At 39.5% G+C, this 27,105-nt stretch overlaps 2 protein-coding genes across 7 annotated transcripts in view; one reads left to right on the top strand and one right to left on the bottom strand.

The window, feature by feature from the left end:
* Nucleotides 1-27,105, top strand: part of DOCK7 (dedicator of cytokinesis 7) — a 108,995-nt gene that overhangs the window by 27,749 nt on the left and 54,141 nt on the right. For all 5 annotated transcript variants that reach the window (XM_075508897.1, XM_075508896.1, XM_075508895.1 and 2 more), the window contains exons 5-14: nucleotides 641-770; nucleotides 877-1,089; nucleotides 1,505-1,590; nucleotides 3,763-3,829; nucleotides 5,074-5,223; nucleotides 7,192-7,272; nucleotides 9,535-9,700; nucleotides 10,368-10,510; nucleotides 12,687-12,780; nucleotides 14,317-14,479. In XM_075508897.1, coding sequence (XP_075365012.1) covers nucleotides 641-770; nucleotides 877-1,089; nucleotides 1,505-1,590; nucleotides 3,763-3,829; nucleotides 5,074-5,223; nucleotides 7,192-7,272; nucleotides 9,535-9,700; nucleotides 10,368-10,510; nucleotides 12,687-12,780; nucleotides 14,317-14,479 — 1,293 coding nt within the window. The remainder of the gene's footprint in view (nucleotides 1-640; nucleotides 771-876; nucleotides 1,090-1,504; nucleotides 1,591-3,762; nucleotides 3,830-5,073; nucleotides 5,224-7,191; nucleotides 7,273-9,534; nucleotides 9,701-10,367; nucleotides 10,511-12,686; nucleotides 12,781-14,316; nucleotides 14,480-27,105) is intronic.
* ANGPTL3 (angiopoietin like 3) lies at nucleotides 16,678-25,518 on the bottom strand. Of its 2 annotated transcripts, XM_075506651.1 has the most exons (7): nucleotides 25,021-25,518; nucleotides 23,880-23,990; nucleotides 22,913-23,030; nucleotides 22,023-22,136; nucleotides 20,380-20,475; nucleotides 18,224-18,496; nucleotides 16,678-16,859 (listed from the first exon to the last, which is right to left on the bottom strand). In XM_075506651.1, exons 1-7 carry the CDS (start codon nucleotides 25,516-25,518, stop codon nucleotides 16,678-16,680), a joined length of 1,392 nt encoding a protein of 463 aa, XP_075362766.1. The 2 variants fall into 2 exon arrangements, with proteins under 2 accessions (XP_075362766.1, XP_075362765.1); XM_075506650.1 differs by lacking the exon at nucleotides 22,913-23,030 and having other exon boundaries at nucleotides 23,756-23,990.

Raw genomic sequence — 27,105 nt, 5'->3', positions numbered from 1 at the left:
TAAATATAGACATAGTGCCATTTGGTATCCAAAAATTTGTTAGTTAAAGAGATCTGATCTTGTCAGCAACAGTAGACAGACTGTTTACTAGCAAGCGCTCTTACACCCTGGAAAGCTCTGAAGGACCCGATTCTGCTTATAAAGATGCTATGGGAAGATGCTCATTTTAGCTGGGGTCGGAAAGACATATATTTTCTAGAGGTGCTCAGGACTTCTGCGCTTCATGCAGTCCTACCTGAAGTTTGTGTTTTGGTTTTAAAGGTATTAATATTGTCTGCTCAAAGTCAGTTCTTGCTCTAGCAGAACCGCTGGCCTTCCATCCCCATCTTCTTGGCCTGTTTTAAGCTTGGCATCACAATTGCACATTTTATGATGACCTTAATTGGCCATTGATAATACTTCTTTTGACATCACCCAGGGTTGCTTTATAGTTAAACAGAGTCACATTGTAGTACTGGAATACTGGTTGTTGGATTATTACCCAGCTACAGTGGAGGGTGACTGGAAATACTGTTTGCAAAGAGCAGTTTATGCTTCGAGAGGATCCACACTGATAATACTGGGTTTGTTCTGTAATTCTGCTTCTGGGTTTGAGGTCAAAAAGGATGCTAAGAATGCATTTGAAATTCTTTGTTTTCAGATATCACAAGCTGGGAACTGGATTTAATCCCAACACCTTAGACAAACAGAAGGAGAGGCAAAAGGGGCTCCCCAAACAGATCTTTGAGTCTGACGAAGCTCCAGATGGCAACAGTTACCAGGATGAACAAGTAATGTACCTTTAAAACCTTGCTACATAAAACCTAATTTATAGTCGCATTTTAAAAGTGCAGTCCCTTTCCCATTATAAGTTGCTTTTAATTTGTTGAATCTCAGGATGACCTTAAACGACGCTCAATGTCGATTGACGATACTCCCCGGGGCAGCTGGGCATGCAGTATTTTTGATCTGAAGAACTCCCTTCCGGATGCCCTTCTCCCAAACCTACTGGACCGAACCCCAAATGAAGAGATTGACCACCACAATGAAGATCAGAGGAAGTCCAGTAGGCATAAGGAGCTTTTTGCACTACATCCAGCACCAGATGAGGTATTTTTATATATGCGTGGGTGAGACTAAAAAAGTGAAGGGTATAGGGAATGTGAAAATTGTCATTCTGCCATGGATTTAAAGGAGTTAAGATCACCTGTGTTTAATATCCATGGGAACCTTAGCTATTTTGCGGGTCGCATGTTTTTTAGCATATTGTCTTGCCATAGTTATTACTTTCTGAAGATTGGTTTTCCTTTATGGTTATGCAATCCCCTAAAATGTAGAAACATTTAAAGGGATTTAATTTAGCGTATTTATAGCTGCTCATGAATGCAACATGCTGGTAAGCCTTGGATTAAATTGGTGCTAGTGTCTTAGAAAAAAAAGTGATACATGTGTTTGTTTCATAATGATATTAGTGGTTTGTACAAGTGTCATGTCTCTAAATTGCTGTTCCTGTGACGAATTTCAGGAGGAGCCTATAGAACGACTTAGTGTCCCTGAAGTACCCAAAGAACACTTTGGCCAGAGACTCTTGGTGAAGTGTTTGTCCCTTAAGTAAGTATCACTCCAACAGACAGCTGCATTACAGAAATTGAGAATTTAAATCTGCTGTTGTATCCACGTGCATCTGGGATAACTCTGCTGCCTTGTTTATTACCCTTGAAGAGATGTAACATTGGTTGGTTGGTCATAGGCTTAAAGGTTAGTTCTATAAAGGATAAGTTAAACAGTACTGTGCATCAGACAGTTTTATCTTCAAGACTTTCTTCAGTGGTGTGATACAGAAAGTATTCACCATCCTTGGCTTTTCTCTGCGTTGCTTTTCAGCCAGTCTGTAGCTATACCTGTTACATATTACTAGCACGCATGCTTCACTGCTCTTGTTCAGGGCTCTGAAGTTGGCCAGTCGTTGGTGTTCAGCTCTGTAACAAGGATGTTTAAGTGGGGAAAAAAAAAAAAAAAGATTAAAAGTGCTTAAGCCTTAAAACATAAGACAACCAAAGATTTGCTGAAGTTTAGGCTCAACAACCTTGACTGTGTCCCTTTAAGAGTGAAGACTTTATATACTTAGCAAGCATTAACTGGAGGAATAGAAACCTGTTAAACAAGTTTAATGAAGTGGAGCTCCTGAATATAGGGTTACCTGCAGCTGGTTCATTGCCTATAACTCTTCTCTAATAACACAAGGTAAAATTTTACTGTTATTCCCTTGGAGAAATAAAGTACAAAACTGATTTTCCACACTGCTGTATTCATCTTCTGTGTCCTCAGTTAGGTCAACCCTTCTTATTAGAGAGCTCCAGTTAGACTACATTGCGGCTCATAACTGAGATATATGTGTGGGACATACCTCCTGCTCGTAGAGTACTGCAGGACCTAATACAGCCATAGAGATGAACTGATTTTGCAGCCTTTTATGAACTGGAACAACATAATATGCAGTAGCAGTGGAGCTTCCTCTCCAAAGGATGGTGTCTTTAGCATAAATAAGTTAGATGCTGGAAATTAATGATTTCTGCTGTTTAAGCATCTCTTGCTGACTGTAAATTTATAGCAAATCTGCCCAAGTACATGCTTGTTTGTGTACCAAAGTAATCTCTGAAACTGTACTTTCAGTTGTAATAGCGAGCATCCAAGATCGTGCTGTCTTAATGGCACAAAAAGAAGTACGTAGTCTCTTCCCCAGGGAGAAGGCTAAGATGACCTAAGCAGGGTCATTTTCAGGTTAATCTCACCTTTGTTGCAAAACTAGAGAAAATACCTGTTTGATGATGCAGTCCTGTATGTTGTTCTCGCTGTTGGCAGAAAGTTCCAGGCTGAAAAGCTGACACCTCTGTGCAAGAACTGGGTGCAGGGGGGTATCCCACCATGGATTGGGCTTTAATTGCATGGGGAGGCTGTGCAGACAGGAGAATGGCATTTCAGCCCCTGCTTGCTTTGTTGTAGGGACAGGTTTTGAATGTTTTTTAATGTCTTTAACTTCCCAGGTGATTTAACAATAAGTTTAGCTCTATTTGGTAAGGTTAGCATTTTCATTGGAAGTGTTTCAGTTAGCATAAATACGTGATAACAGTTACTCTGAAAAACTGACACCTTTGAGAGAGTTTTTGAGATATTGGTATTTTCTGACAAAAGTTAAATGTTGAAAATTGCCAAAATAGCTGTCCCTGACCCTCCAGAGGAAAGAGCTTTCTGATCAGAGCAGTTGAGCCATTTAGCCATATCAACAGGTCAGCATGGTAAATGAGCACATAGGACAGCTTCTCAAGGTAGTGAGAGGAGCTAAGTGGTCCAGCTATTAATAATTCCTCTCCCTTTAAGGAAGCTATTAGGTTGCTTTGCTTAGCTTTCAAACGACACTTGAAGAGGATAAAAGCATTTATAGAAGTATGCTTTATGTCCTGTGACCTTAATCCCAGCCTTTCTGTTGGGTCAGTGAGTTGAAATGGCTTTTAGAAGGTCCAGGGAGCACCAGTCTGTGTCCTGGTGGAAGGGAGCAGGGGGAATGCAGAGGAAGCAGGACAGGAGAGGAGTGGGGGGAAAACTGGGGAGCAAGACCTCCCTTTTCAGCAGGAGCAAGCCCACAGGTTGGCTCAACTGTTCCTGACATCTCAGCTTAACAGTGGTCAGCCATCACCTTACCCTAGAAGGATTTGGGGAGTGGGGTAGGTTAGTCTTTCTTACAAAATACGAGTCAACTGATTTTATGTGTTTCTTTCTTTCAAGATTTGAAATAGAAATTGAGCCCATTTTTGCAAGTTTGGCTTTGTATGATGTTAAAGAAAAGAAAAAGGTAGGTTTTTAATTACTTGAGTGATGACATTTCTGCTGAAGCATTACAAAACTGTATTAAAAAAAACAGGGAGGAATTAATTCGGAAACAAACCTTTATGAAGACAGTGACATACTCATGGTTGAAAGAATGATGAAGGCATTTCATGAACCCTCTTTGTGTGGTGTTCTTCTGCTTAGTAAAACAGTCGAAGTATAACCACTTTTCTAGAAATATTATCTAATATGTGAGTGCCTGAAATCAGAATATATATATTGTCCAATCTTGGCTTTCAAAAGTCTCTTCCCCAGAGAGAACTTAAGTAACTGAAACCTTTTATTTAGATTAAGTTTTTATGACTTTCTTAATATCTTTTTTGTGATTCAGCATGGTATGTGTCCAAGTAACATTTTAATAATGCACAGGAAAGTCATACATGCTAAAATTGCTAAAATCAAAACAAAGCTGAGGAGGCTTTTCAAGATGTAAGTTATAGGAAATGCAAAATACATTTATTTCCCCATTTATGTTCTGTATTTAATATTTGAAGAGTCTCTTAGTTTTCCTAATTCAAGATACAGCAGTAGTAGAGAGAAAAATGTTAAAAATATGCATTTTGACATTTATCTCTTTAAGACTTGAATTTAATGCATTGAGTTTTAAGTTATGTAGATGAGAGTATGTGGAATATTATGTGAACTTTGTTTAATATTTAAATCACATTTCATAAGCCAATTTTATCATCTCATTACTCCATTTTTTTTCTCTAACGTAGTAAGTTCTTTAGTGACCTCTGGTGTTGATAACCAGCTCACATTCATTTTGGCTTTGAAGCCTTGATACAGTCGAGGATTTGGTGTTTCAGCGTAGAAAGCTCACTGTCTGTCTTTCAAGATGTGTTGGTTTTTTCTTTTTCTGGCAATGGTCTTAAAGATCTTTTTCTCTTTTGATACTTTGACATTTTCAATTCAGATAGCAATTGTAATTCCTAGTCCTGTGATGGAACTACATACCTTACAGGAGCTGGACGAAATTTTATAGGTAGTGTGTATTGTTTGCTCCATTTCCTTTCTCCTTTCCCACTGTCCTGCCTTGATTTCTTAATGCAAAGGCCTTTTTGTATTTCTTTTTATACATGGTTTGAAAGGAGGCACTGTTGGTAGGTTTTTTTTACTTGTGTTTTGAAATTGCCTGTTGTGTTTATGAAGAGTTTACCAAAAAAAAAAGTATAACTAATGCTTGAAGCTACCCAACTTCTTCCTTAGATTTCAGAGAATTTCTACTTTGATTTAAACTCTGAACAAATGAAGGGAATGCTTCGTCCACATGTCCCCCCTGCTGCTATATCCACGCTGGCCAGATCTGCCATCTTTTCTATCACTTATCCTTCTCAAGATGTCTTTCTGGTAATAAAGGTAAGAAAAGCCAGAGAAATTGAAATTATTATTGTCTCTTGTTTTCTATTTAAAATAAAATGTAAACAAGTCTGGCTGACTAGTTGGCTTCTTATTTACATTTGGAGAGCAGAATTCTATTCTCAAAAGTGTAAACACTGGCACCACAGAATTCTGTTTCATTTCAGATATTCTCACTTAGTACATTAAGTTCCTTTGTAACAGAAACAGTTCAGTGGAGATATGCATTGCTGTATTATTGAAAAACTGAAAAGAGCACAAAGGTTTGCTTGATATAGAGCGGCTTTCTGGGGCTTGACCTTGGTTTTCATATGAAACAATGTGCTGACTCCTTAAGATGATAGATAAGTGAGTGATTTAAAAATATATGTTGAACTGAATCTCGTTTCAAAAATGATATATGCCCTTAAGTCAGATTTTCAAATGTCTTTAAGAATTGAAATTGCTAAGAGAGTGAGATCCATAGCTGAAATAAAATGCCACATTGGTCACTCCTGGAATAAAGTATACAAAGATAAAAGTTATTTTCTCTTCTTTCATTTGATTCAATGAGTGCACAAATGTTGCTAGTTCAGACTGGCATTTGAATCAGGTTTTTTTGGCTGGTTTCTGCATAAAAATCATCCTATTGTAAAAAAGGGAGTTCAGTACATGCTTTCAGTTCACAGGCAGTGGTTACGTTGCCTGCTAGCTAAGTGCTGTGTTTTGAGAACCATGTTGACTGAGGTTTGTGCAAGTTCTTCATGCACTGCTTCTTACATGAGGAATAAGCTTTTGAAAATGAATTAAGGCTTTGTGGCATGACAAAACAGTCCCAGGTGAGAATAAGGCTTTCAGTAGTGTTGGAGCATATTCTGATCTCCAGTTTTTGGTATGATTCTCTGAATTCCTTCTAAAAATCGTGTTCTGCCTGTGCACACATATTCACTCTTCTGATTTTTACAAGATATGAGGAAGAGACAACCCCATATTTATGAGATGGGGATCTGTCCGAAAGAGCTTGTGACTGCACGTTAGTGCTTGTAAAACCAGTGATCCAAGAGGAGCTGGTGGCTTAGGTGATTTTTTGATTTGATAATGAAAAGGATATAGTCAGGGATAAGTAAGACAGATGCATAGCGTGCCTTATCAGGTGAATTTTCACACGGGTCTTACTGGGAAACCACTTTTCAGACAGCTGGTATTGCTAGCATAAACTCACCAGGGAGTGCAAAATTTGTTGGAAAGTAGTTCTGTTCTTTATATTGCAGTAGCCTCTTGGAGTTCTACTAATAGACAAGTATGAATGGCACTTCATAAGCACGGGAGAAGTTTAAAGATATTCTAATCTAGTAACAGCATGTGCACAGTAGCGGGTGTGGGAGGGAGGGCTGGGATGCTTCTGAAAGAAACAGTCTCCATGCATGTGATAGGGAAGATATTTCTATTAGAAACTGAGTGTTAAGCAGTTTTGTGTTCAAGAGGCATGGGCTTACTTGGAGACTTCAGAAGCAAACATCTACTCTGGCTAATTTTAATTATTTGATTATTTCATTTTTTGATTTGAAAACACACTGATTTAAAATAGTGCTTGTTTTAGCTGAGTGCATCTGAGTCACCTTTTTGTGCTGCTGCAGTAGGTCCTTAATATGGAGAATGGAAATAAGAACACAGTTCTGAAAATGGTGATGCTGAAGACAGTGTAAGCTGTCTTTAAGAACTTAAAAATGAGCTGAAAGTGGCTCTAGAACAGATCAAACCAAAGTGAAGTGGTATATGTTCCCTTTGAACCTATATTTTACATGTGTGATTCAGTTATAGCTGGAGATCTGGGAACTTAATGGCTCTAACAACCTGAGTGCAGTGCTTGTTCCCTGACTCACAAAGCTTTAACTCTTTTGAAAGCCTGTTTTTGCTTCCTAGTGTTTGTTTAATTTAACAATCCTTGCTGGATACATGTCCTTATAATGGTTCATTTTCCCTTCTCAGCTGGAAAAAGTATTACAGCAGGGAGATATTGGGGAGTGTGCAGAGCCGTATATGATTTTTAAAGAATCTGATGCAGCAAAGGTAAGAATTTTTTTGGTGTTTTGATTAAATTTGGCTACAAGCACTTTAAGGCATTTTGTTATTAACATATTAAACATACATTATTTTCTTTTACCTCGGACTTAACAGCCATTGATACTGTTCCTGTTGTTAAAAGGATCCATTTTTAATTAAGAATCTAGTCAAATTCTACAGGTCAAAGAAGAGTCAAAGACCCTTGAATCTTGATGCCTTATTGGGGTAGAGTAGTTAAAGGTCATCCGATTTTGTAGCTGACAGGGGAGATGTGTGGTTACCATCAAGCTCAGTCATCTGTGATTCCCTGTCCCAAAGGATCAGCTGTGTGCTTATAGCTGGGTCAAGTGAAGGCAGCCTTTGATGTGAATTTGCAGTAAAATTTCAACTTTTCCATTGCTTCTGCAGCTTAACCCCATCACAGTACCTCTGCCTTCCTCTAGAAGGGTTATAAAGTGGATGAAATGTGTTAACAGGAGATTCTGCATCAGGCCTGGTTTTGAATTGCAGTGCATTTCTGGTTCTTCTTTTCTGCTATTTTCTGCTGATTTTTCTTTTTCCTAATATTGTAAAGAAAGGCCACACACAACAGCAGGATAAAGCTGTCCTTGTTACATATAGTAAGGATAGATTTAAAATTTTATACTTTAGTGTTTGGTTTTTCCATTAACAGTGTCCCTTTAATTCCTGCCTTCAGCAGTTTGGGCATTGTCCTCTAAAGTGCAGTGGATGGCATGGGCCTGCCCCAGTTTGACTGATTCTTTGTCTTTCCCACACATGTTTAAATGCAGCCTGTCTCCTTGCTGTAGAAGCCCCTTGCTCAGGACTAAAAGCAGAGGTTTCCCTGCAGAGAAGAATGCCATCTTATTCCCTGCGGTTGTCAGCTGGTTGCTCATTGGAGTGTGTTAGAGTCTGGGTGGGAATTGCAGGTTTGGTAGGTTGAGGAACAAACAGGAATGCTGGTAGCACCTGCAGAATGCAGTGGCACCTGGACTATGACCTTTCCTCAGTCTTATCCCCAACAGGCTGCTATTTGTTTTTCTCCAACACCATGTGGCTATAGAATAACAAATCACTTTTTTTCAAAATCACATGATTTTATTGTTACTTGAGCTAAGTATGTTATTTTACAACTCCAGTTTGTAAGATGTACAAGAGAGCTTGAAAAGGAAACCTTGTGTATGTAGAATGTGAAACTGTGCTTTTGAGCCTCAGAAATGGTTCCTAATTTAATGTACAATTGGGTTGAGCCAAGTGAACATTAAAAGGTAATAGGACTGAACGAAGGAAAAAAACCGAGAGATGCCAGCCCTTCCTGTGATGAAGAGGCTTTCCATTATGCTTTTTTCGAAGGAGCTGGGATGTTCATTTGTTAGTTTTGATCAAACTCTAACAAAGTTTGCTTTCCTAAAGTTCTAATATATTTTTAGTGGAAGAAGTTCACATTTTTTGTCTATCTCTGTCTTTATATCACTGCACCACAATATGAAAAATGGATATCTTTCACCTCAGGTATTTAGATAACTGAAGTAAAAAAGTACGTTTCCTGTGACCAATAAGTTGACATGTGCCTAAGTGAAATTTTGGAACTGGATTTGCAGGATGCTTGGAATGTAGGTGAAAAAGTGATATTTCAAGGTCTCCTTCCCAAAAAGGTGCATAAGCATGTCCTGAACTAGAAGAATGTGAGCAACAGAGCGCTCTCTGTTGTTATCCAGCCCCCTGTCTGGGGACGTCTTAAAGGTCTGTAGGTAACAACCTGTCTAAAGCAAAAAATTGCTCTTTAATATGCAGAATTATGGAAAAGTCCTCTCTTATTCCTTTTTCTCCTCAATAAAATGAGTATGATACTGCTAATTTGAGGAATGCTTTCAGTTTCCCATGCAACTCCAGGTGATCTGAGCACTTGCTGCATAAAATCACATTAAGAAAGGCCATTTCAGACTTCAGAGTAAAATTCAGCTTTTCTGGAAAAGGCAGTGGGCAGATGAGCTCACTGGGATTTGACAGGCTCTTCAGGAGGCTTAAGAAGCCAGCTGCTCTGACTATCAGGCTGTCCCGTGTCTGGTACTGTTGGCCTGATGGCAGTTTTGTGAAGCAGAAGGCTGATTGCCTAGCACTTAGCGATCCTCCTCTAGAAGGTGCTATTGAAGCACAAATTCATTGCAAGTTAGAAAAGATACCATTGTTGCTTACTGATTTTGCTAAATGAACCTTTGTTCCTATTCCTCTCCTTTTAATCTCTTGGATTGAATATTTTCTTCACAGAATAAGGAAAAGTTGGAAAAACTGAAATGCCAGGCAGAACAGTTTTGCCAAAGACTAGGCAAGTATCGGATGCCTTTTGCCTGGACAGCCATTCATTTAATGAACATTGTGAGCAGCGCTGGAAGTTTGGAAAGAGATTCCACAGAAGTAGAAGTTGGCACAGGAGGTATGGTATCTGGCATCCGCGTGAAGGAATGTGGACAAATCCAGAGTTTACTAAAGTATTGATTCATACCCTGTATCTGCCATTGCTCCTTTTATTGCTTTCCTCCCCCTGCCCTAGGCCTTCTGATAGTCTTGGGTCATGGTTGAAATAAAACAGAAAAGTCCATGATAACAAATGGATTTATCTTTCAAGGATTTTACAAGCAAACCATCTGTTATATTATTTAAAACCAGGCTTCTAAGACTGAGAGAGCGTTACAGGCTGATGAACATTTTCCAAAGGAGTGGATTAATCTTTGTGAACCACACAGCTCATCTGAAACTGCTCTTCAGCATCCCCAAAACTGCCAACTTCATCATCTTTCAGAGCAAGAGAAATACATAAATCTCCACACGATAAAGACTTTTATAATAGCAGTAAGGCACTGGGGTGAGGTTGCTGTGAGAGGAGCAGAAGTAGTCAGCTGTGCTTCATAGCCTCCTGATGCCTCAGGAGTATGATTGTCTTAGCATAACCACCTCTTCTATCACACTTATTGCATAATTTCCAAAAGCAGCAGCTCTCTCCTTGTGTAGAAAATCCTGGTTGGAACAAAAGTAGGCTCTTGGACAATTGCTTTTCTTCTTTTTTTTAATTCCTCCCCCTTTTTATTTTTTATTTTTTGAAGAACGTAAAGGATCATGGTCGGAGAGGCGGAATTCCAGTATTGTCGGGAGGCGTTCATTAGAGAGGACCACAAGCGGGGATGAGGCTTGCAATTTGACCAGTTTTAGACCAGCTACTCTGACAGTGACAAACTTCTTTAAACAGGTATTGTATGAAGCTATCTAATTAAGGAGTTGCTCCTTGGACAGAGTGCTTTGGTCATGTGAAGTCAGTTTAGACCCGAATGATTAATTTGTGATGCTTTCAATGCATGTAATGTCTGTTCCCTGATCACAGGATGTCTTTGAACAGCATGCAGTGGGTTTATTATATCACGTGCTTAACTCTGCCAGCAGTGGGTCCACAGTCGATGGGTGGATTCTTTCAATAAGTTTACTGTGAATAATTACGTTATGGAATTTGAAATTATTAGCTGGTTTTGACTTGAATGATAAAGTGTTGTTATGGCATAGTGACTTAACTACTCTAACTAACAGAACTGGGTCTCCCCAGGAGAATTATCAGTTTATTTTGCTCCAGATTTTTCTAACACGCTGGTGTTAGAAAAATCACTGGTCAACATATTTAGAAAAATGCTCATAGAAGCAAGTTCACAAAAACTGAGGATAACTTCTTTGGGTTAGTATGTGCCAAAAAGCATTCCAGATGCTTGGCCTAGTCTAGGAGTTACATAGCCTTTATCATGATGGTCAGTTGACTCCTTTGGTTTCATTGGGTGATAGAGAATCCCGTTGAAACATGAGCAGGCTCAGAACCAGGTTCATCAATGCGATTTGAGGTTGGCATCAGTTCCCTGGACACATCCAGGGATGCCTGAGAAAACAAGCATTTCACTTCTGATGCTGCTTTACTGAGTGGCAGCTCTCGGGATTTTCCTGAGAAGCAGTAGGAAACATGATTAAACAGAATAAAATTTTTAGTTAAGCTTAGAAAATGGTTTCAGTTCATTAATTTTTGCTAAGATTTGCTTAATGCCACATCTGGTTCAGGAAAATCGTTACTTGAATGTCACCTTTGTGTATAAAAAGGGATTTAATAGTGAGCAACCAGATATTTTTTGGACTGATTTCTCAATTATTGGGAATACAAAGATTTAGATACTATATATTGAAAGTTGGTTAAGCTCTTTTTTTTTTTTCCTGATTGTTTTGGTTGTGTGCCACTTTCACTGTGGGTAGCTATCCAAAGTCTACTTTTAAATACCGTAGGGTAAATAAGGAGAAATGTCATCAAGGGCATGAAGTTATCATGGTGCAAACCATGTAAGTGGAGGATGACTCATGCCTCTGGTGCTCCCTGCTTTCGTGAAACTCAGTATGGCTGTAATTGGGCTCTGCGAATGGTATCTCTGGGGTCTCAGTGACAAAGAGCAGCACAGGAAGTTCCTTTTACTTGGGGTGCTAATAAAATCCAGTTCTGTACCGTATTCACCCAAGATGTAGAAAGTAAGAAAAAAAATGTATTACAGCACTGCTAATGCAGCCATTCCACTGACCGTGTTCTGCAGCCCTGTTTGTAATATACACCAGTTCACTAAGTTAGTAATGATTTACAAAAGCATATATTTATTTACTTTGTCAAGGTTGTTTTCACTTGACAACTCTGAAACAGCTTGTTTTACTAATTTATCCTTTAAAAATTGCCGAACATCGATTTAAGATTTTAAGTTTCTAATTCTTCTGTTGAGTACTACCCAGCGTTTTTCTCCTTTCATTTGCTTCTTTTTTCATATTGTGATTTATTCCCTTTATTATCAGTTATCTTCTGCTTTTGGATAGTTAGAGGGTGGCAGAGTCACATTTTCTATAATGTTTCCAAAATTAATGAAATTCTGAGCTACTAGAATGTGGCACAAGAAGACTTGACAACAGACTCTTTCCCCTTCCCACCGTTTCTTAACACTTCTCCTGAAAAGTAAGACTCTTTTAGACTCATACCAAAGAAAAGGCAGAGGAGAAGGAATGAGGATCACTACCTGAATGACGGATACTTTTTCAAACTATTATACTTGCTAAAAATTGGATATTTTGGGGAAATCTTTTAACAGCCATTCTCAGTTTTGAAAAAGATAATATTGATGGGGAGAGAAAAGGTTTTCAAAGAGAAGTTCCTGCAGCTGTCATGATGATTAATAAGGAAAAAAGGAAAGAAAAAGGATGGAGAAATGAACTGTAATTTAGCATGTTAATCTTAACACCTTGTTCTGGGAAGGTACATTTTGATATCAGAGGAAAGAGACTATAGTATTAGATGGTTTATTCGTTCTCTCGCAGTCCTGAAGGGTTGTGTAGGTAACCGTTTTCTTCCCAACATCCAACAGGAGGGTGATCGCCTGAGCGATGAAGATTTGTACAAGTTCCTTGCTGACATGAGACGGCCATCATCAGTGTTACGGAGATTGAGACCTATCACAGGTATTGAATGAGATCTTTTTGGCTCACATGTGTTAAGGTATTTGGTTAGTCCTTCCCAATTGTCACCCAGTTCCTATAAGTAAGCAGATGAAAAAACCCTAAGAAGTCTTTGACAGCATTCCCTGGTAGACCACGAGCACCGAAGGTGGCATTTTGGCAGGTTTTTCATTGGCACGTGTGCACATGCAGCTCCTGTCACACTGAGAGTAGCATCTATGAGAAGACGATGCAAACCCCAAACCCAAGGCCGAGGAACCCCTGGTTTTCTGACTCTAGCTGAGAGGAGATTTCTCTCCTGGCTCTCACTTGGTTAATAGGAACAGTCTCCACCTCTGTTTGAGAAAGGGAAATAAAAACCCTGGCACACCAGCAGTGAAACATCATTGGTCCCGGACCTGTGCTATTTCTGACAATATTTACTTAACCTGTTCTTAAAAATCTCCAGCAACAGCAATCCTACCTCTTCCTTAGATCATCTCTTCCAGCACTCAGCTGTCCTTGTAGTGAGGTTAGGTATTAAGAAAACTTTGCAAAATTATCTTGCTGCAAATTAATCTGATTATGGTCTGTCATGCCCTCAGGGCAGTTATCACAACCTTTCAAGTACTTGAATACTGTTATTAGTTCACTCTTATTCACCTCTGTTTTGTAGCCTAACCAATCTCAGGTTTTTTTCAACCCTTCCTCAAAGGTTCTGATTTTAAAATTACCTGTTACTCTTTGCTAGAGTTTCTTTAATCTGTCTGTGCTTTTCTTCAAGCACGGTGCTCTAAACTGGGTATGCTGCTCCTCCTAAGACCTCATGCCACGCAAAGCAGACGAATTTGTCTCCAGTGTCTTACACATGCACTGCACACCTTAGATGGGTCGTAGCTTTCTTCTGGACATTGGCTTATTGTCACTGCTGTTACCCAGCCCTTTTCTACAGAATCGATCCATGCCAATTTTTCTTTTTTAATGTTTGCATGTTTGGCTTCTCCTTCTTAATGCAAGTCCTTTGCTCTTTCTTATGTTTCACCTTAGTCATTTGATGCCATTTCTCCTCTCTGCCAAATTTTTACAATCATTCCAGCCCCAGTGCCATCCACCAACAAGAAGTGTGCTGTCAGTACTGTCAGCTGACTTGCTAAGGAAAATATTCAATAATCCTGGTGCAGATTAGCTTTCAGCAACTTGTGATGTATCCTTCTGGTTTGATAGGCAAGACTTCTAATGAGACTTTGAATATTGCTTTTAACAGTTGTTGGGCCTCACAGTGGCATTATTATGGTATTTCCCCAACTTGCCTATCAGAACAGTATTTGTTAAGATATATCTTTTCTGTTGGTTCTTACTATCTGGTACCCCAGTTGCCCTAGATATCAGTTTGATTCACTGTTATTTGTTTTTAACAATTCCACATTGGCTCTAATTTATAATTTCTTTATTTATGAAATTAATATATAGGATATTAACCTGAAGAAACAAGGCATGAACAAGCTTTTTTATTTATATTTAACTTATATTTATTGTAATAAAACCATTTTCTTCTTACAGCTCAATTAAAGATAGACATATCTCCAGCTCCAGAGAATCCCCATTACTGTCTAACTCCAGAGTTGCTGCAAGTCAAACTTTACCCAGACAGCAGAGTTAGACCTACAAGAGAAATCCTGGAGTTCCCTGCCAGGGATGTCTACGTTCCAAATACCACATACAGGTTAGAGTTTTGAAATACGTTTCACATTTCAAGACCTGAGACTGGCCAGTCTAGAAATTCCTACCTTATCATCTGGTTCGTTGCAAAACTTGCTGTATCAGTAGATCTGCTGTGCCAGAGGCACAAAAAGGGTCCAGACTGACACAGCAGAAAGTACACAGACGTGAAGGGCCAAACATATTTGCATAAACCTTGGCTGTGAACAGGAACATGAGAGAAGTTTCTCCATTTCCCAGAATTCACAGTGAAATTTAGTTGAATTCTTTCCAGTTTTATGTAGGTTTTTTCTTTGTCTTTGTGCTAAAGTCATCATTCTGTTACTGTTTCTATTACTATTACTTTCTGACACTTCCAGTGACTTACTTTTTTTCTTAAAGTGGGGGATAAAAATGAGGAAAATGCATAATCCCTTCATTCGTATTTCCATTTTGCTTTAAAAGCAATTTCTGTATTTACAATGCTGGAAAAAAAATATTCTGAAGATCTGGAAGATAAGAAATTTTTCTAAAGTATCTTGGAAAACAATAACCTTTCTACAGCTAAGCCCAGGCAGGGAGCAGGTTTCTTTTCATCACGTACCACTATTCATTTAAAGCTTTTTCACAGTACCTTTGAAGACACTACACCTCTGAGTGGAACTGTCTTCTTCCGTTGAGTAATTTCACCAACTTACTCACCAAATCAGTTACTTCTTGTTGTAAAAGTTAAATAAATACAAACCAGGTTTCTATAAACCAAAGCTTACAAGAAAGAGTTTAGTCAAGTTCCTTATCTCATGTCTTTTCAAAAGTTTTATTCATTTATTTATTCATTCATTTGCTTATTTATTTTTAGAGGTTGGACAGGTAATTAAACATTACAATGCACCAGTACAAATAAGCAGCACTGTGTGATGTCGTCTTTGTAATAAATCCATGAGGAGTAAAAGTATTTTTGCAGTTCCTCTGTAATTAGCACATTCTGTTCACAGTTGCTGCACTCTGACAAATGACAATTTGCAACCATTTCCTGTATGGTTGCAAATGTTGAGATAAAAAATCCGTGCTCTACAAGGGTTAGGTAATGTATACAAGTCAATATGACTCAACGTAACTGCAGAACTGGGGTCCTTGTCAGTCACCACTTCCACAGCTGGTCATCCACAAGCATGTCAATAGTCCTTCTGCCTTATAGCATTCTGCAGACGAAGTTAAACAAACGTGAATGTGTTCTCAGGAGCAGGACCAACACTGTCACACGCAGGTTGTGCCTACAGGGTTTGTTGGTTGGTACCACTGACCCCATTGGAGTTGCCCCCCACAGGCAACTGTTCTCTATTTGAAAGGTGTTTTGTCATGTGCTCGCTTGGTCTTTCATTAATTTCTTAGATGTACTAAAAGGTCACAGAGGGATGGCTCTGAATCCATTTCAAACGAGAAGAAAAGATCTCTTATTTATTTCAGTAAGCTTTGAAGCTTAGCTCTGAACTTTCAGCAAGAAAGTGTAGTTCTTAAGTTATTCTTCAAAGTGTGGAATCTAAAAGATTAGGTCTGTGCTGTGGCTTACTTGATGTGTGTGTACACATCTATAGCTGCACGAGTACAGTGCTTCAGTGAAGATTGGCCTGAACTACACTGCTGAAAATGTCTGGAAATACATGGAACCCTAAAATGAGGAATTAACCATCTTTCATATGCTCATAGAAACATTCTTTCATATGCTCATAGAAACATTCCACAACAATAACATGAACCAAGCATCAGTTACTTTACGAAACAAAATTTCTTTTTTTCCTATAGATTAATACCTATATGTCTGCCGTAGCATCTTGCCAGCCCTTTGTTTACTGAAACGCTTTTCATGTTCTCTACTACACAACCCAGAAACGAATGCAACAGCCTGAAAACCCATTCCCCCAAGCAATACTATCTTAACACATAACTAGGCAGCCGATTCCTAGGCATTAGAGTTTCATCCTGGGGAGGTAAAAGCTCCACATAAGTTACAGCATGTTGACATTGGGGCTAGGGCGAATGAGAATACTCACCAAACATACTGTTAGACCATCACAAATGCCTCAGGGTTTATGTATTGGAGAATAGTACACCATACAGTGTATGGATTTAGACATGCATCTGTTACTAAACATAACATGAACTTCTTTGATGTAGTAAAGTTCAGTGTATATGTTCTGAATGAAAATGCGTCAGGTTGAGCATTCAGTCAAAACTTTTTAAATCTGTTGGGTGTATCATTATTTTGGTTGACTTGAGGAAGTAGTATCTTCCTTTCTTAGGCTTCCAGTATAAGCCTTTTCTTCTCTCTAGTCTTCCTCTTGACCTTGGTGTGACGAATTTCCCGTTAAGATTGGTTTCCTCACATTCACTGTGCCACCAGCCTCCTAAGGAAAAATATTGTAGTGTCAGTTACTGTCAGTTGTACTCTAACATATTGTGCTCAGTTTCCGAGTAGACAGCCCCCGTTTGCAACATAAATCTTCTTTAGACCAGTTCCAGCAAAAGTGACAATTACCCAATATACCCAAATGAAACGGTGCTTGTATGTATACCCACTTACACTTGCAAGTTGAGGGCAAATACAAAGAAGTTGTGCTCCCTGTTATTGTCTGCTTCACATAAAAGAAGTGGCGCATAGAAAACTGCACACACAAATGCTGCCACTGAATTGGGACACTTAGGAAGTTAGCTCCACGCTTTCATGTTTCCCGTGACTCTCTACAACTGACTTTCTGATTTGCTGATGGTTTTCTCAGGTACAAATAGTTAAATCCCCTGCATCTACAGGAGGCTGAAGAGCCTTTAGTAAACAAATTCTCTTTTTTATTGGCTGGTGTCCTTAATCACGAGCTTGAATTGTAAGCCCAGTTCTGCTGGCAAAGTACTGGCAGTGACTCTGTGCTAAAAATGAAAGTTTAGCACTTTGGAAGTCATTGGCCATCTGCTTTATGGTCACTAGAGCTGAGTAACACTCTCAGTCTTGTTTCAGACATTAACAATGTCCAAGCCTAGAATGACATACAAAATGTTTGTTGCATGAAGCAGGTGTCTGGAGTGCAATTCTGTATCCTGTGGTTTAATCATTAATTGCTTTTTCAAGTGTTTGCTTTTTGCTATAAACTGGCAAAACATAAAAGCTTCATAAAATCAAAGAATTAGGAATTCTTTAACCAAATTATCTTCCAGGAGAAATACATCTTCAGCCTCGCATCTCTCTTACTCTTTTGAGAGTGATTGTAGCATGTATACTTGACAAACAGCTAAAATCTCCCTTTGAATGGAATCTCACCATCATTCTTAACTTCTGGTTTGTAGTCAAAATGAAGTTAAGAGTCAGTTTGTCTTCTCTTGTTTTGCAAGGAGGGATTAAACAATCCGACCTCGGGCTGCCACACCAGAGCAGGCATCAGAGGAAGAACTGCCCTTTACTTCATAGCTCAGAATCTCATCCTGGGGTTTTATTTCAACCTGTGCTGCTAGTTCCGTTTCTGATGTTGGTGGTTTGCACAGCCTCACTATGCTTTAGTTTTACCTATCTATAAAATAGAAAGGTGATGCCTCGTTGTAGGACCCTGCTGTCTGCCAACGAAAAACATCTTCTGCCCTTTTCTGCAAGTGCAAAGATGCTGCTACCCTCTCTGTTCTGTATCTAAAGCCAGGCTAATATCAGTAACTACCCACTAAAGCATACTACCATCCTTCATGTAACAAAGAAACTGCCATGGTAATACACCCAGCATACTGATACCTAGGTAGTTTTCTGGACAGTTGAAGTCATTTATTATGTCCACGTCATGGTCTGCAGTTGAGAACCGCAGTTCTGTCTGCTCCGGCAGTGCATTGGGGATGCTCCCGGACATCCGTGAGAGCTGGAGAGTGTAGTCTGTTTCGGGGCCTCCCAAGCTGAACGCATACTCGATGTAACGTTTGTTATCTTTCCAGTCCTGCAGCTCAATCCGTAAGATGTAGTCCCCTTGTTTAGTAATGGAATAGGTCTTATTCAGGCCTAGCCAGAATTCCTCTGCAAAGTCGTAGTAAATAGATGCTGTTAATATGGAACTAGGCATGCAAACAGTTACCATGTTTTTCAGATCTCTAACCCATACCTCAGCTCATTCACCTTTAAAATATCAGTATTTGAAAATATGTGTTCAAAGAAGCTGCGCAATGTCAGAATCAAGAGATGTCAGAGGTGAGGATTAGGCGACAGAAGTCATCAGGCAGAGAGTTAGTGGGGAAGGGGTTATGTGATAAACTTGCCCTAAAGCCCTGTATTGCTCACGCTGCTATTGAGATTGTTTTTATAGATAACCTGCAGGTAGTATGTGTGAAAATTTAGTATTTCAAAGGATTTATTCATTGCTTTAATTAAATCAATAATATGAGTCTTGGGGACTGTTGATCTTTTCAGAGGTCTCCTGCTACATTCTTTTTGTTTACCTCTTCTTAATTGCACACTAGTGATCAATAAAAGCAAGAGATATAAATGAACTGGAGCTTCTCTCTTAACTTTCCCACCTCTTGTGAAACTCTGAGAGGGAGCTCAAGACATTTAAAACATGCATAATTGTAACTGTGTGACAAATGAAGCAAATGACATACATAAAACCTAATTGCAATTGTTGTATTTTTTAAGGAAAGAGCTGCAGAACTAAACTGAGGTTTCGATACCCTTGTGTACAAAGTGAATTTAAGTTGAGCATTTTTCTTTTGCTAGAATTCTTGATAATTAGTTTAATTAGTTTCATAAATTATATTCATTCAGTAGCTTATTATCAGTGCCGCTGGTATTGGTGCACAATGGGTAATTGCCACATGTAGAAATAGTGAGCTGAATGCGAGTGCCATACATGCAGGTGGCATTTTAAGCAATAGAAGACAAGATGGTTGAGTAAAATACTCCCACAATTTACAGGTAAGGAGCAGTAGCCTGTTACATTTTATCACCTTAGAATATGCCGCACAGAACTGAGTAGGACATAGCTGAGAGTGATGCGATCCTCTGCGAAATCTTTCTGACACTGAAAAGATGTGGCTACATATTGGTTTAGTATATGGGAATTGGAGACCAATCAAGGAGCAACTGTAGCATTCAATATGATCAGATGAACTATACAGGTAAAAGTCTACCTCAGTTGTGAGCTACTGTCCCAAAATGTGGGAAAGGTTGAGATATAGCAGCTCTTTATTGTAGAAGAGGTGGAAGTAAGTCAATATTGCTGCCCACATTGGTGAGGTTTTGATCTGTGCTGTGCCTAGAAAGTCAAAATATTTTCTAAACAAAAGTAGAGTCATCTCATTGTACGAGAAAAATAGGGAAAATCTGCTGGATGGGGAGGCTGTTGGGCAGCACTTGGTGCTACAAATTCTTTGGAGTTGATGATTAACAGGGAATGTGGGTGTTTCCTCACCCTATCCAGCCATGGAGGGGATTGGCCACCTCGCGGGGAAGCCGGAGGTGTTTGTGCAGGGGAGCACATGCAGCCTCGGGCTCTCTTGAGGTCGGAAAAATTGGTGTGGCGGTTTTAAGGGAAAGATCATTGCAGAAAGTTTGAGAAAAGGTAATGACAGCAACCTGGTGAGGTTTTGCGTTTATGTGTATGCCTTAAAGGCTTTTGAGGGTGCTTTTATGAATAGTAAAATCTCAATAATTAAAATAACATTTAAAGCATTCTGGCCTTGATTCAGCAAAAGTTTCTAAACACATATTTGAAGGTGTGTCTTTGAGAATTTTACTGGGTTACATTTTCTAGTAAGCATTTCCTGGTGTTCCACTAATTAGGTAAGCTGTTCAGATTTGATGGCAGGTTTTGTCTGCTCTTATCTGAACACCTTTAATTAAGAAGATTCAGCTTCTCAAATGAACTGATACAAAGAAAAGACACACAAAAAAAGCATTTTTACCATTGAGTTCACCAAAACCGTTTGCATAGGCATCCCAGGTTTGGTTGAAATCTAGTGATCCATCCACTCTGTTCTGGATTACAGTCCAGGAACTGCCTGTGAATGCGAAGGGGAGATAAGTCACAAGCCTGGCTTAAGTGTTTAGAGCACTAGAGAGAAGATGGAAAGTAACTGAGACCATCAGCTGCTGACCTACAGACTGCAATGCTGTGGCTGCCCTTATGTGAGCTCACTCTCCACTGCCGTGAAGAAGAAAATAGGTTTGCATTGAAGGTGGCTCCATATGAATACCACTTCTCATTTTGCAGCAGACCTGAGTGCACGTGTACTGAGCTATAAAGCCTCTCGGCTGTACAGAGAGCAGATGCTCAACTCATCTTGGCCTTGGCCTTATTAACTGTCCATGAGTGTGCTCTTGGGTGCTCCAATTTTGAGGTAGAATGAGTTAGCCTAAATCTTCATGAAAGAAATTTAAGTGAGCACAGCTGAAGAGAACACGGGGCCATTCGAGTGTCCTCTGCCACGCTTGCGGTGACTCAGCTCACTGGACTTAATTTGTTAAGCTGCCTTAACTGGGTTTCTTTTGTTTATGAGGGCTGAGAAACACAAACAGAGAGAAAATGATAAAAAAGAGATATGAAATGTTCCAGACATTTGATCAGATTGTCATACTCCCTCTATTGATCGTGCTTGACTGCTGGGGCAACTTCACAGAAGGTATGAAGTGTTGAAGGCCGTGTCCACACTAGGGCTGTGGTGGGGTCTTTCTCTTGGCCAGGTCATGACACCCTCGTTTAACCAGTTTCAACAAAAGTAAGCAAAGGAGCTTTTTGCACAGGGCAATCCCATGCCGCTCTGTTGACACATCCAAGCAAATCACACGGCCCTGCCACGTTTGCATCTCTGTGTTGCCAGGCTCTCTAGGTAGCCGTGGCAAAGGGACCATGTGGGGAAGCTGGGCAGGACACGCACAGAGCAGCACAGCAGGATGATGCATTGCGGGGTGAAAAAACCAGGGAACAGTGAACTGGCCAAATAATGTGTGATCTCTAGGTAGTGGCAAAAGGAAGGGACAAATGGGTTTCTTACAAAGATGGAGCTTGGGTAGGTGCTGTGCATTCTGGTCCATGACAATTCTGGACCTATATGATACATAGCTACTGACTCACCCAAACATGATACAGGAATTCTGTCTCCAGGACTCACCTCTTTGGGTTAGTTTGGTATATCTAAGTTTCAAGCAGTAACTCTTGTTAATGAAACAAAATTTTACTACGGTATTTACTAGTTACTGTTTTATTTGGAAAAGCTATTAATGGTTGCAATATAATGGCATTTATAATTGCCATTTTCGTTATCTATAGCTAAAGGGGCTTGGGTTCTTTAATATACTTAATTTACATCACATGATTGAAAGTCCTTTCCTCGGTATAAACAAGAGGTGAGTAAAGAATGAAAGCAGTGTTAAGGAGACTTCAGGATAGGGGAGACCTGAGTTCAGAGCACAGACAGGCCAGTAAGAGAAGTCAAGAGGATACATAAATCGCGATAAGGTTTAGTGTAGTTTGGGATGAGACACTTTTTTTGGCTCATAAGAAACTACTTATGTGAAAATTAGACTGTTGCTAGCACAGCTGTCTTACCAAATTTCATTTCACAGTAGACATCAAAAGCTTCTGAGCCGTTGGGCTTGATAGTATAAACACCACTGGACTGCGTGCCGCTGTTATAAAGAGCAGTGCAGTCAGGAGCGGCACCTAGGAAAGCAAACAGCAGCCAATTACAAATCCTGTTTCGGATGTGGTAAGTTTTAATCCAGCTTTGTAACTTGAATTTCTATATGGGATAGAGCCAAACCAAAATCTAGAACAATCTTTTTGGTAATTTTATTTTACAATACAGGCCATGAAATGGACGAACTGCTTTGGGCTTGGTAGTACAGCTGCCAAGTTGTAAGTAGGTTGGACCGCCTGTATTTTTTAAGTTAGGCAAGGTTTCAGTTTAGATAATTTTGGAAAGTTTGTAAGGCCTAAGACTAGACTCTGGCAAATGGATTTTCCTACCCCTTGTAAAGTTCCCAGTAAATACTGTTCCCATTGCTGCAGTTCAAAAATGCCTCTCAACTTTAAAGAAATCTCTTCCAAATCTTAGAATTAGCCAGCATGAAGTAAATTAGTTCTCTGGTCATACTCTCCAAGACAGGCATCAGCAACATCAGAAGTGTCGGTAAAAGGACGGTCCCAGCACATGTTTACAAGGGGTGAATGGAGGCTGAGGGTTGAGGACAGGATTACTGCGTTATTGGGCGTTGTTCCTGTATGTCACCCCAGAGACAAGTACACATATAGTGGGGCTAAGTAGATGATGACATTTTTTCCAAAGCACAAAATTTAGCTCCTTCCCACAGCACTGTTTGTAACATAAGAGTCTTTTGCTTTTAGTCTTTGACTGTTAAAAACCAATGCAAAACTTTCACAGAGAATACTGCGAATGCAATGTATGGTGTAGTCACGTCTAAGAGAGAAGGTCTCACCATCAGATTGGTATGTTACAGCTGTGGCGTTGCGCACAGGAAAGGAGATGGCTTCTGGTTCTGTTTGCTCGCCCGTGAAGGAGTTCTCTGCGAGTTCCTGGAGCTCTATGTGGTTTAGCTGAAAGAACCGTAATTACAGACTGTTAATTTCCCAAGGCTCTGAAATGATGAGACTCATGTATCAAGCTGAACAATGCCATGCAGAGAATAATTTTTCTTGTGAATGTAATCCTTTAGAATACCCAATTTACAACATAAAAATAACTTTAGAACCGCAGTGGTGGATTTCAGTTGCACGAATGTCAGCTGTGCCACTGCTCAAACAAGGTAGGATTCATGAGGTGAGTAAATGATCTGTTCTCACGAGGTGCACCTTAATGGGCAAACAGATTTAACTTATTTCCTCAGGTGACATCACTTAGACAAATAATACCAACATCTAAAGAGCGCAGAACCCACAGTTCCTTAGGCTGAAATGCATTTTCCTTTTATAGCCTCCTCTTAGGAATAAATTAAATATGAGCATGTCAGTTATACCCAGCGATATGGTGACACATGTTGAACTGCAGAACATGGTTCCCTATTGGAGTGAATATTGGAAAAGAAGAAAGAGGTAGAAAGTAATGATACTTAGAAGACCAATGAAAGAACAATAATACGATAGATAATAAGAGGAAAAAAAAAGAAAATTAGCAGTCAGAAAACACAGCAGCTTGCTGTTGATAGACAGTATTTCAAAGCTGTGTTCTTGGTTATCGTGTGCCCTGGCCGTAGCCCTCTGCCTGGCAGCACAGCAGTCTCTCACCCAAAAAGGTACCTGTTTGCCGTCAAAATTGTTTATACCCTCTTTTACACCCCCAAACTGTGAACAAGAGGGATGGCTGACCCGAACGAATGGGCCATTGACTCCTTCAGTGTTACGACAGATGACAAATTCTGAAAAGAGAAATAGAGATGGTTCCTGTACCTTGTCCTCCAGCTCCATTATTTGATTGTGCTGTCTGTCGAGTTGCACATGCTGGTCCTCTACGATTTTGAGAAGTTGCTTGATGTGGTTGTCCTGCTGCTCCACGAAAGCCTGAGGACAGGAAGGGAGGGAGGAGAGTTGTGGTTAGAAGCAGGAGAAGACCTTCACAGTAGCACTGCCTCCATAACTCTTGTCATGGGGCCAGTTTTGAGAGGCACAAACCATTTAACATTGCCTTTCCTTTTCCAAAGGGTTGCTTGCTTTGCCTCTGAAGGGGCAAATTTCTTTGCCTCTGAAGTGAACACCTGGGTTTTTTTGAGACAAACTACTGGCAGCTTTGTAGACCTTTTTTGTTGTTGCTATTTTCCTTCCATTTTCACATCCAGAACAATTATGTTCTGTGAAGTTGGCCCTTGCTTCAAACTAGATGTATGCCACTGATCAAAAAAGGGAACAATTCCCTTTTTTAGGGTAGCTTGGGATTTGGGAGATCTTGATTCATCTTTCTGCTTTTGACACAAACATCGAGTATTTTCTCACACAAGTTGCTTAGCCTTTTTATGCTTCTGCAAAATACAGTTAATACTTCCTTTTCCATAGGAAACCTTATACCCACCTAAATACTTGCATGTATTGACATTAAGTCTATTAACACTTGCAAGGTTCTTTGGTCCTGCAGGTCATATAGATACTATAGGTGTCCCTCTTTAAAGGTTTAAGCTTCCTGTTTTTATACTGAGCAGGCAGTTCCTAGTGCATTGACTTGTAACGAGATGATGACATACAAACGTATGGACTTGGTAATCACATCATTTTCCTGATTGCAAAAATTTTTTATCATTATTATTACAGAATTTCTTACAACTGATTTGCAAAAAAAACCCCAAAACCTGAAAAAGATACAGAGCCTTATAATTTCACAATTTTCTCACTGATTTCACTGGGGAATTCTACTGCAAAATAAACAATATGTCAGATGAAGACACTGATTCTTTTAAGGTTATCGCAGTGATTTATTTCTCAAAATGCACGGTAGTACTACAGTGAAGAGGAAACATGAGCTTCTATTGCTTAACTACCAACAATAGCATTACAATTTACTTTGGCTTTGTGTGTCAGGGGATTTCACAAGTCTACTTACTTTGAGTGAAGAAATTTCTTTTGTCTCTTGCATTGAAGGCTGGATAGTGGCCAGTTTAGTGACTTTGTCTTCCAGTCCCCATACTTTCTCTTGCAGCTGGATTTTGTTTTGTATGAGGTCTTCAATCTTCGAGTTCATCTCCTGTGAGAGATTCTTTATCTCTTCATTGTTGATTTGCAGTCTGGCTGTAGTTTGTCTGAGCTGTTCTTCTTCTTCTTTGATTTCACTAGTTTGCAGTGAGAGCTCATAAAAGGACCTATCAAAAATGTAAAGTTTTTGAAAGATGTCATTCATCTGCCCCTTTGTCTTATGGACAAAGTCTTTAAGACCGTGCCCAAGCTGGAGGAGTCCATTGGCTAAGATTCGTACATCATCTAACATGGCAAATCTTGATTTCGTCTCAGGAGATGCAGCAGAATCAAAGGGAGAATAATCCTTCTCAGCTCTAGCTGAAAGAGCAAGTGGGGCAATGAATAGAAAGATGAGAATGATTTTCATGTTTTCTGCTCCTGATACTCTTTGGTTGTTCAGGATGCAGAGACTTTTCCTACTGACAGTTTTTGCTGTGTGACTGTTCTGGGTTGAAGAATTTGATCTATTTATACTCCTCTTCATTTTAGAAGAGGCAGACCAACGAGTTGATCATTAAACTGTGTGTATTTGAACAAATGTAACCCCTCTTGAATGTAGGTTGATACCTCGGAAGATAAAACTGAGAGACGGGCATGTTGCTGATTAAACTGGTCTGAACTTTTCTGTCTGCCAGACTTTCTGTTATAAAATGTTATTGATGACATAGTGTTTTTCACACAGTGCTTTTTAATAGATTAATTTTGGGTCGTAATCTTGATAAGGGCCTAAATTGTTTCTTGTTTGTGTTGTATGATTCCTTTCATTGCCTCAGGAGTATAAAAGGGTTTACCATACTTAAGAGCACTGGACGCTGTATTTCAGGTTGTGCAGCTCCTTGATAAGCTATGGAAGGGCAAAATATTCCCAGATGATTCACACAACTTGAGTCTCATCTTGTACCATTTTCTGATGTAACTCATTGTGCTGCAGTGGATTTACTTGTCATCTAGTTCAGATTAAGTGAGAAAGAGGGAATTAGGTCCAGAGATTGCCTGGATGTGATTCTACTATGTTAAGGTTTGTGCAGTAATTTACACGATATAAAACTTATTTTTTAAGAGCTGCTTTCCAGAGGTGGGTGAGATAAATAATACCTCGCTTACATTTCTCACCTTACCATTCTTCTTACTGTTTAAGATTCACACTACATAAAGCAAGTCTACAAGTACTCTGAAATAAACGTCCTGTTCTGCAGTGGGTCTCTGCATGGAAGCGTGTATGTTTTTCGAGTAGTATTGCAGTATGAAAGAAAGGTATTTTTCCTTCTGGAATCACTCATAGCAATCCAAGAAATCAAAATCAATCCATGCATAATATACTCTGTACTTTGGAGAATTTTCAGGTTTTTGCTAGATTCTTGTATGTTTAAGTCTTCCCCTGGACTTGTTGTTGTTGTTCACGTACATATGCATGTATGATGTGAAGCATCAATAGAAAAATTGTTTTAAAAATGAAGTTGTTATACGTTGAACTTCCTGTGTGATGAAAGGTTGATAATATACAGGTAACCTCCCCACCCATAATTAAATAATGTGAAAGTATTTTAGATCTCCAACTAATTGGTGGAGAATGTTTTGTATCAGTATGATTTGCATCAGACTTACTGGAGTATCTGCATGAAGTACAGAAAAACAGCAGGAGCATGTAGATCATCAGGCCCGGCACTGGGAAGAATGGGGATTCATTCAAAGAGAATCTGCTGGCATAGAGTGGAAGCAAATGTAGGAATTATCCTTAAATACAAACCATAATCACTATTCTATACCAGGAAGCAGCACTGCATTTTCACAGCCCAAAGGTGCAGTTCTGTCCCATAAAAAAACAACCCAGTAATTTCTCATCTTGCAACACGTCGCACTGCAGCAGACAGTCTTGAAGGTCTTCATCCTTGTACGCTGCTGAGACCAAGTACCGAGAATTGTCTCCTAGGGAACAAACCTGTGCAGGCAAAGG

The sequence above is a fragment of the Mycteria americana genome, chromosome 7 (genome assembly GCF_035582795.1).
Source record: "Mycteria americana isolate JAX WOST 10 ecotype Jacksonville Zoo and Gardens chromosome 7, USCA_MyAme_1.0, whole genome shotgun sequence".
In the NCBI taxonomy this organism is placed as follows: domain Eukaryota; kingdom Metazoa; phylum Chordata; class Aves; order Ciconiiformes; family Ciconiidae; genus Mycteria; species Mycteria americana.
The sequence above is the reverse complement of the archived record's forward strand: the minus strand, read 5'-3'. Positions and strand labels throughout refer to the sequence as shown.

Coding starts and splice junctions, on each gene's coding strand:
- ANGPTL3 (XM_075506650.1), bottom strand. CDS start 25,518: ATGAAAATCATTCTCATCTTTCTATTCATTGCCCCACTTGCTCTTTCA. Junction 23,991..25,020: donor AAGAAATTTCTTCACTCAAA/GTAAGTAGACTT, acceptor TCCTGTCCTCAG/GCTTTCGTGGAGCAGCAGGA. Junction 16,860..18,223: donor CTGTCCAGAAAACTACCTAG/GTATCAGTATGC, acceptor ATTTTTCCTTAG/GAGGCTGGTGGCACAGTGAA.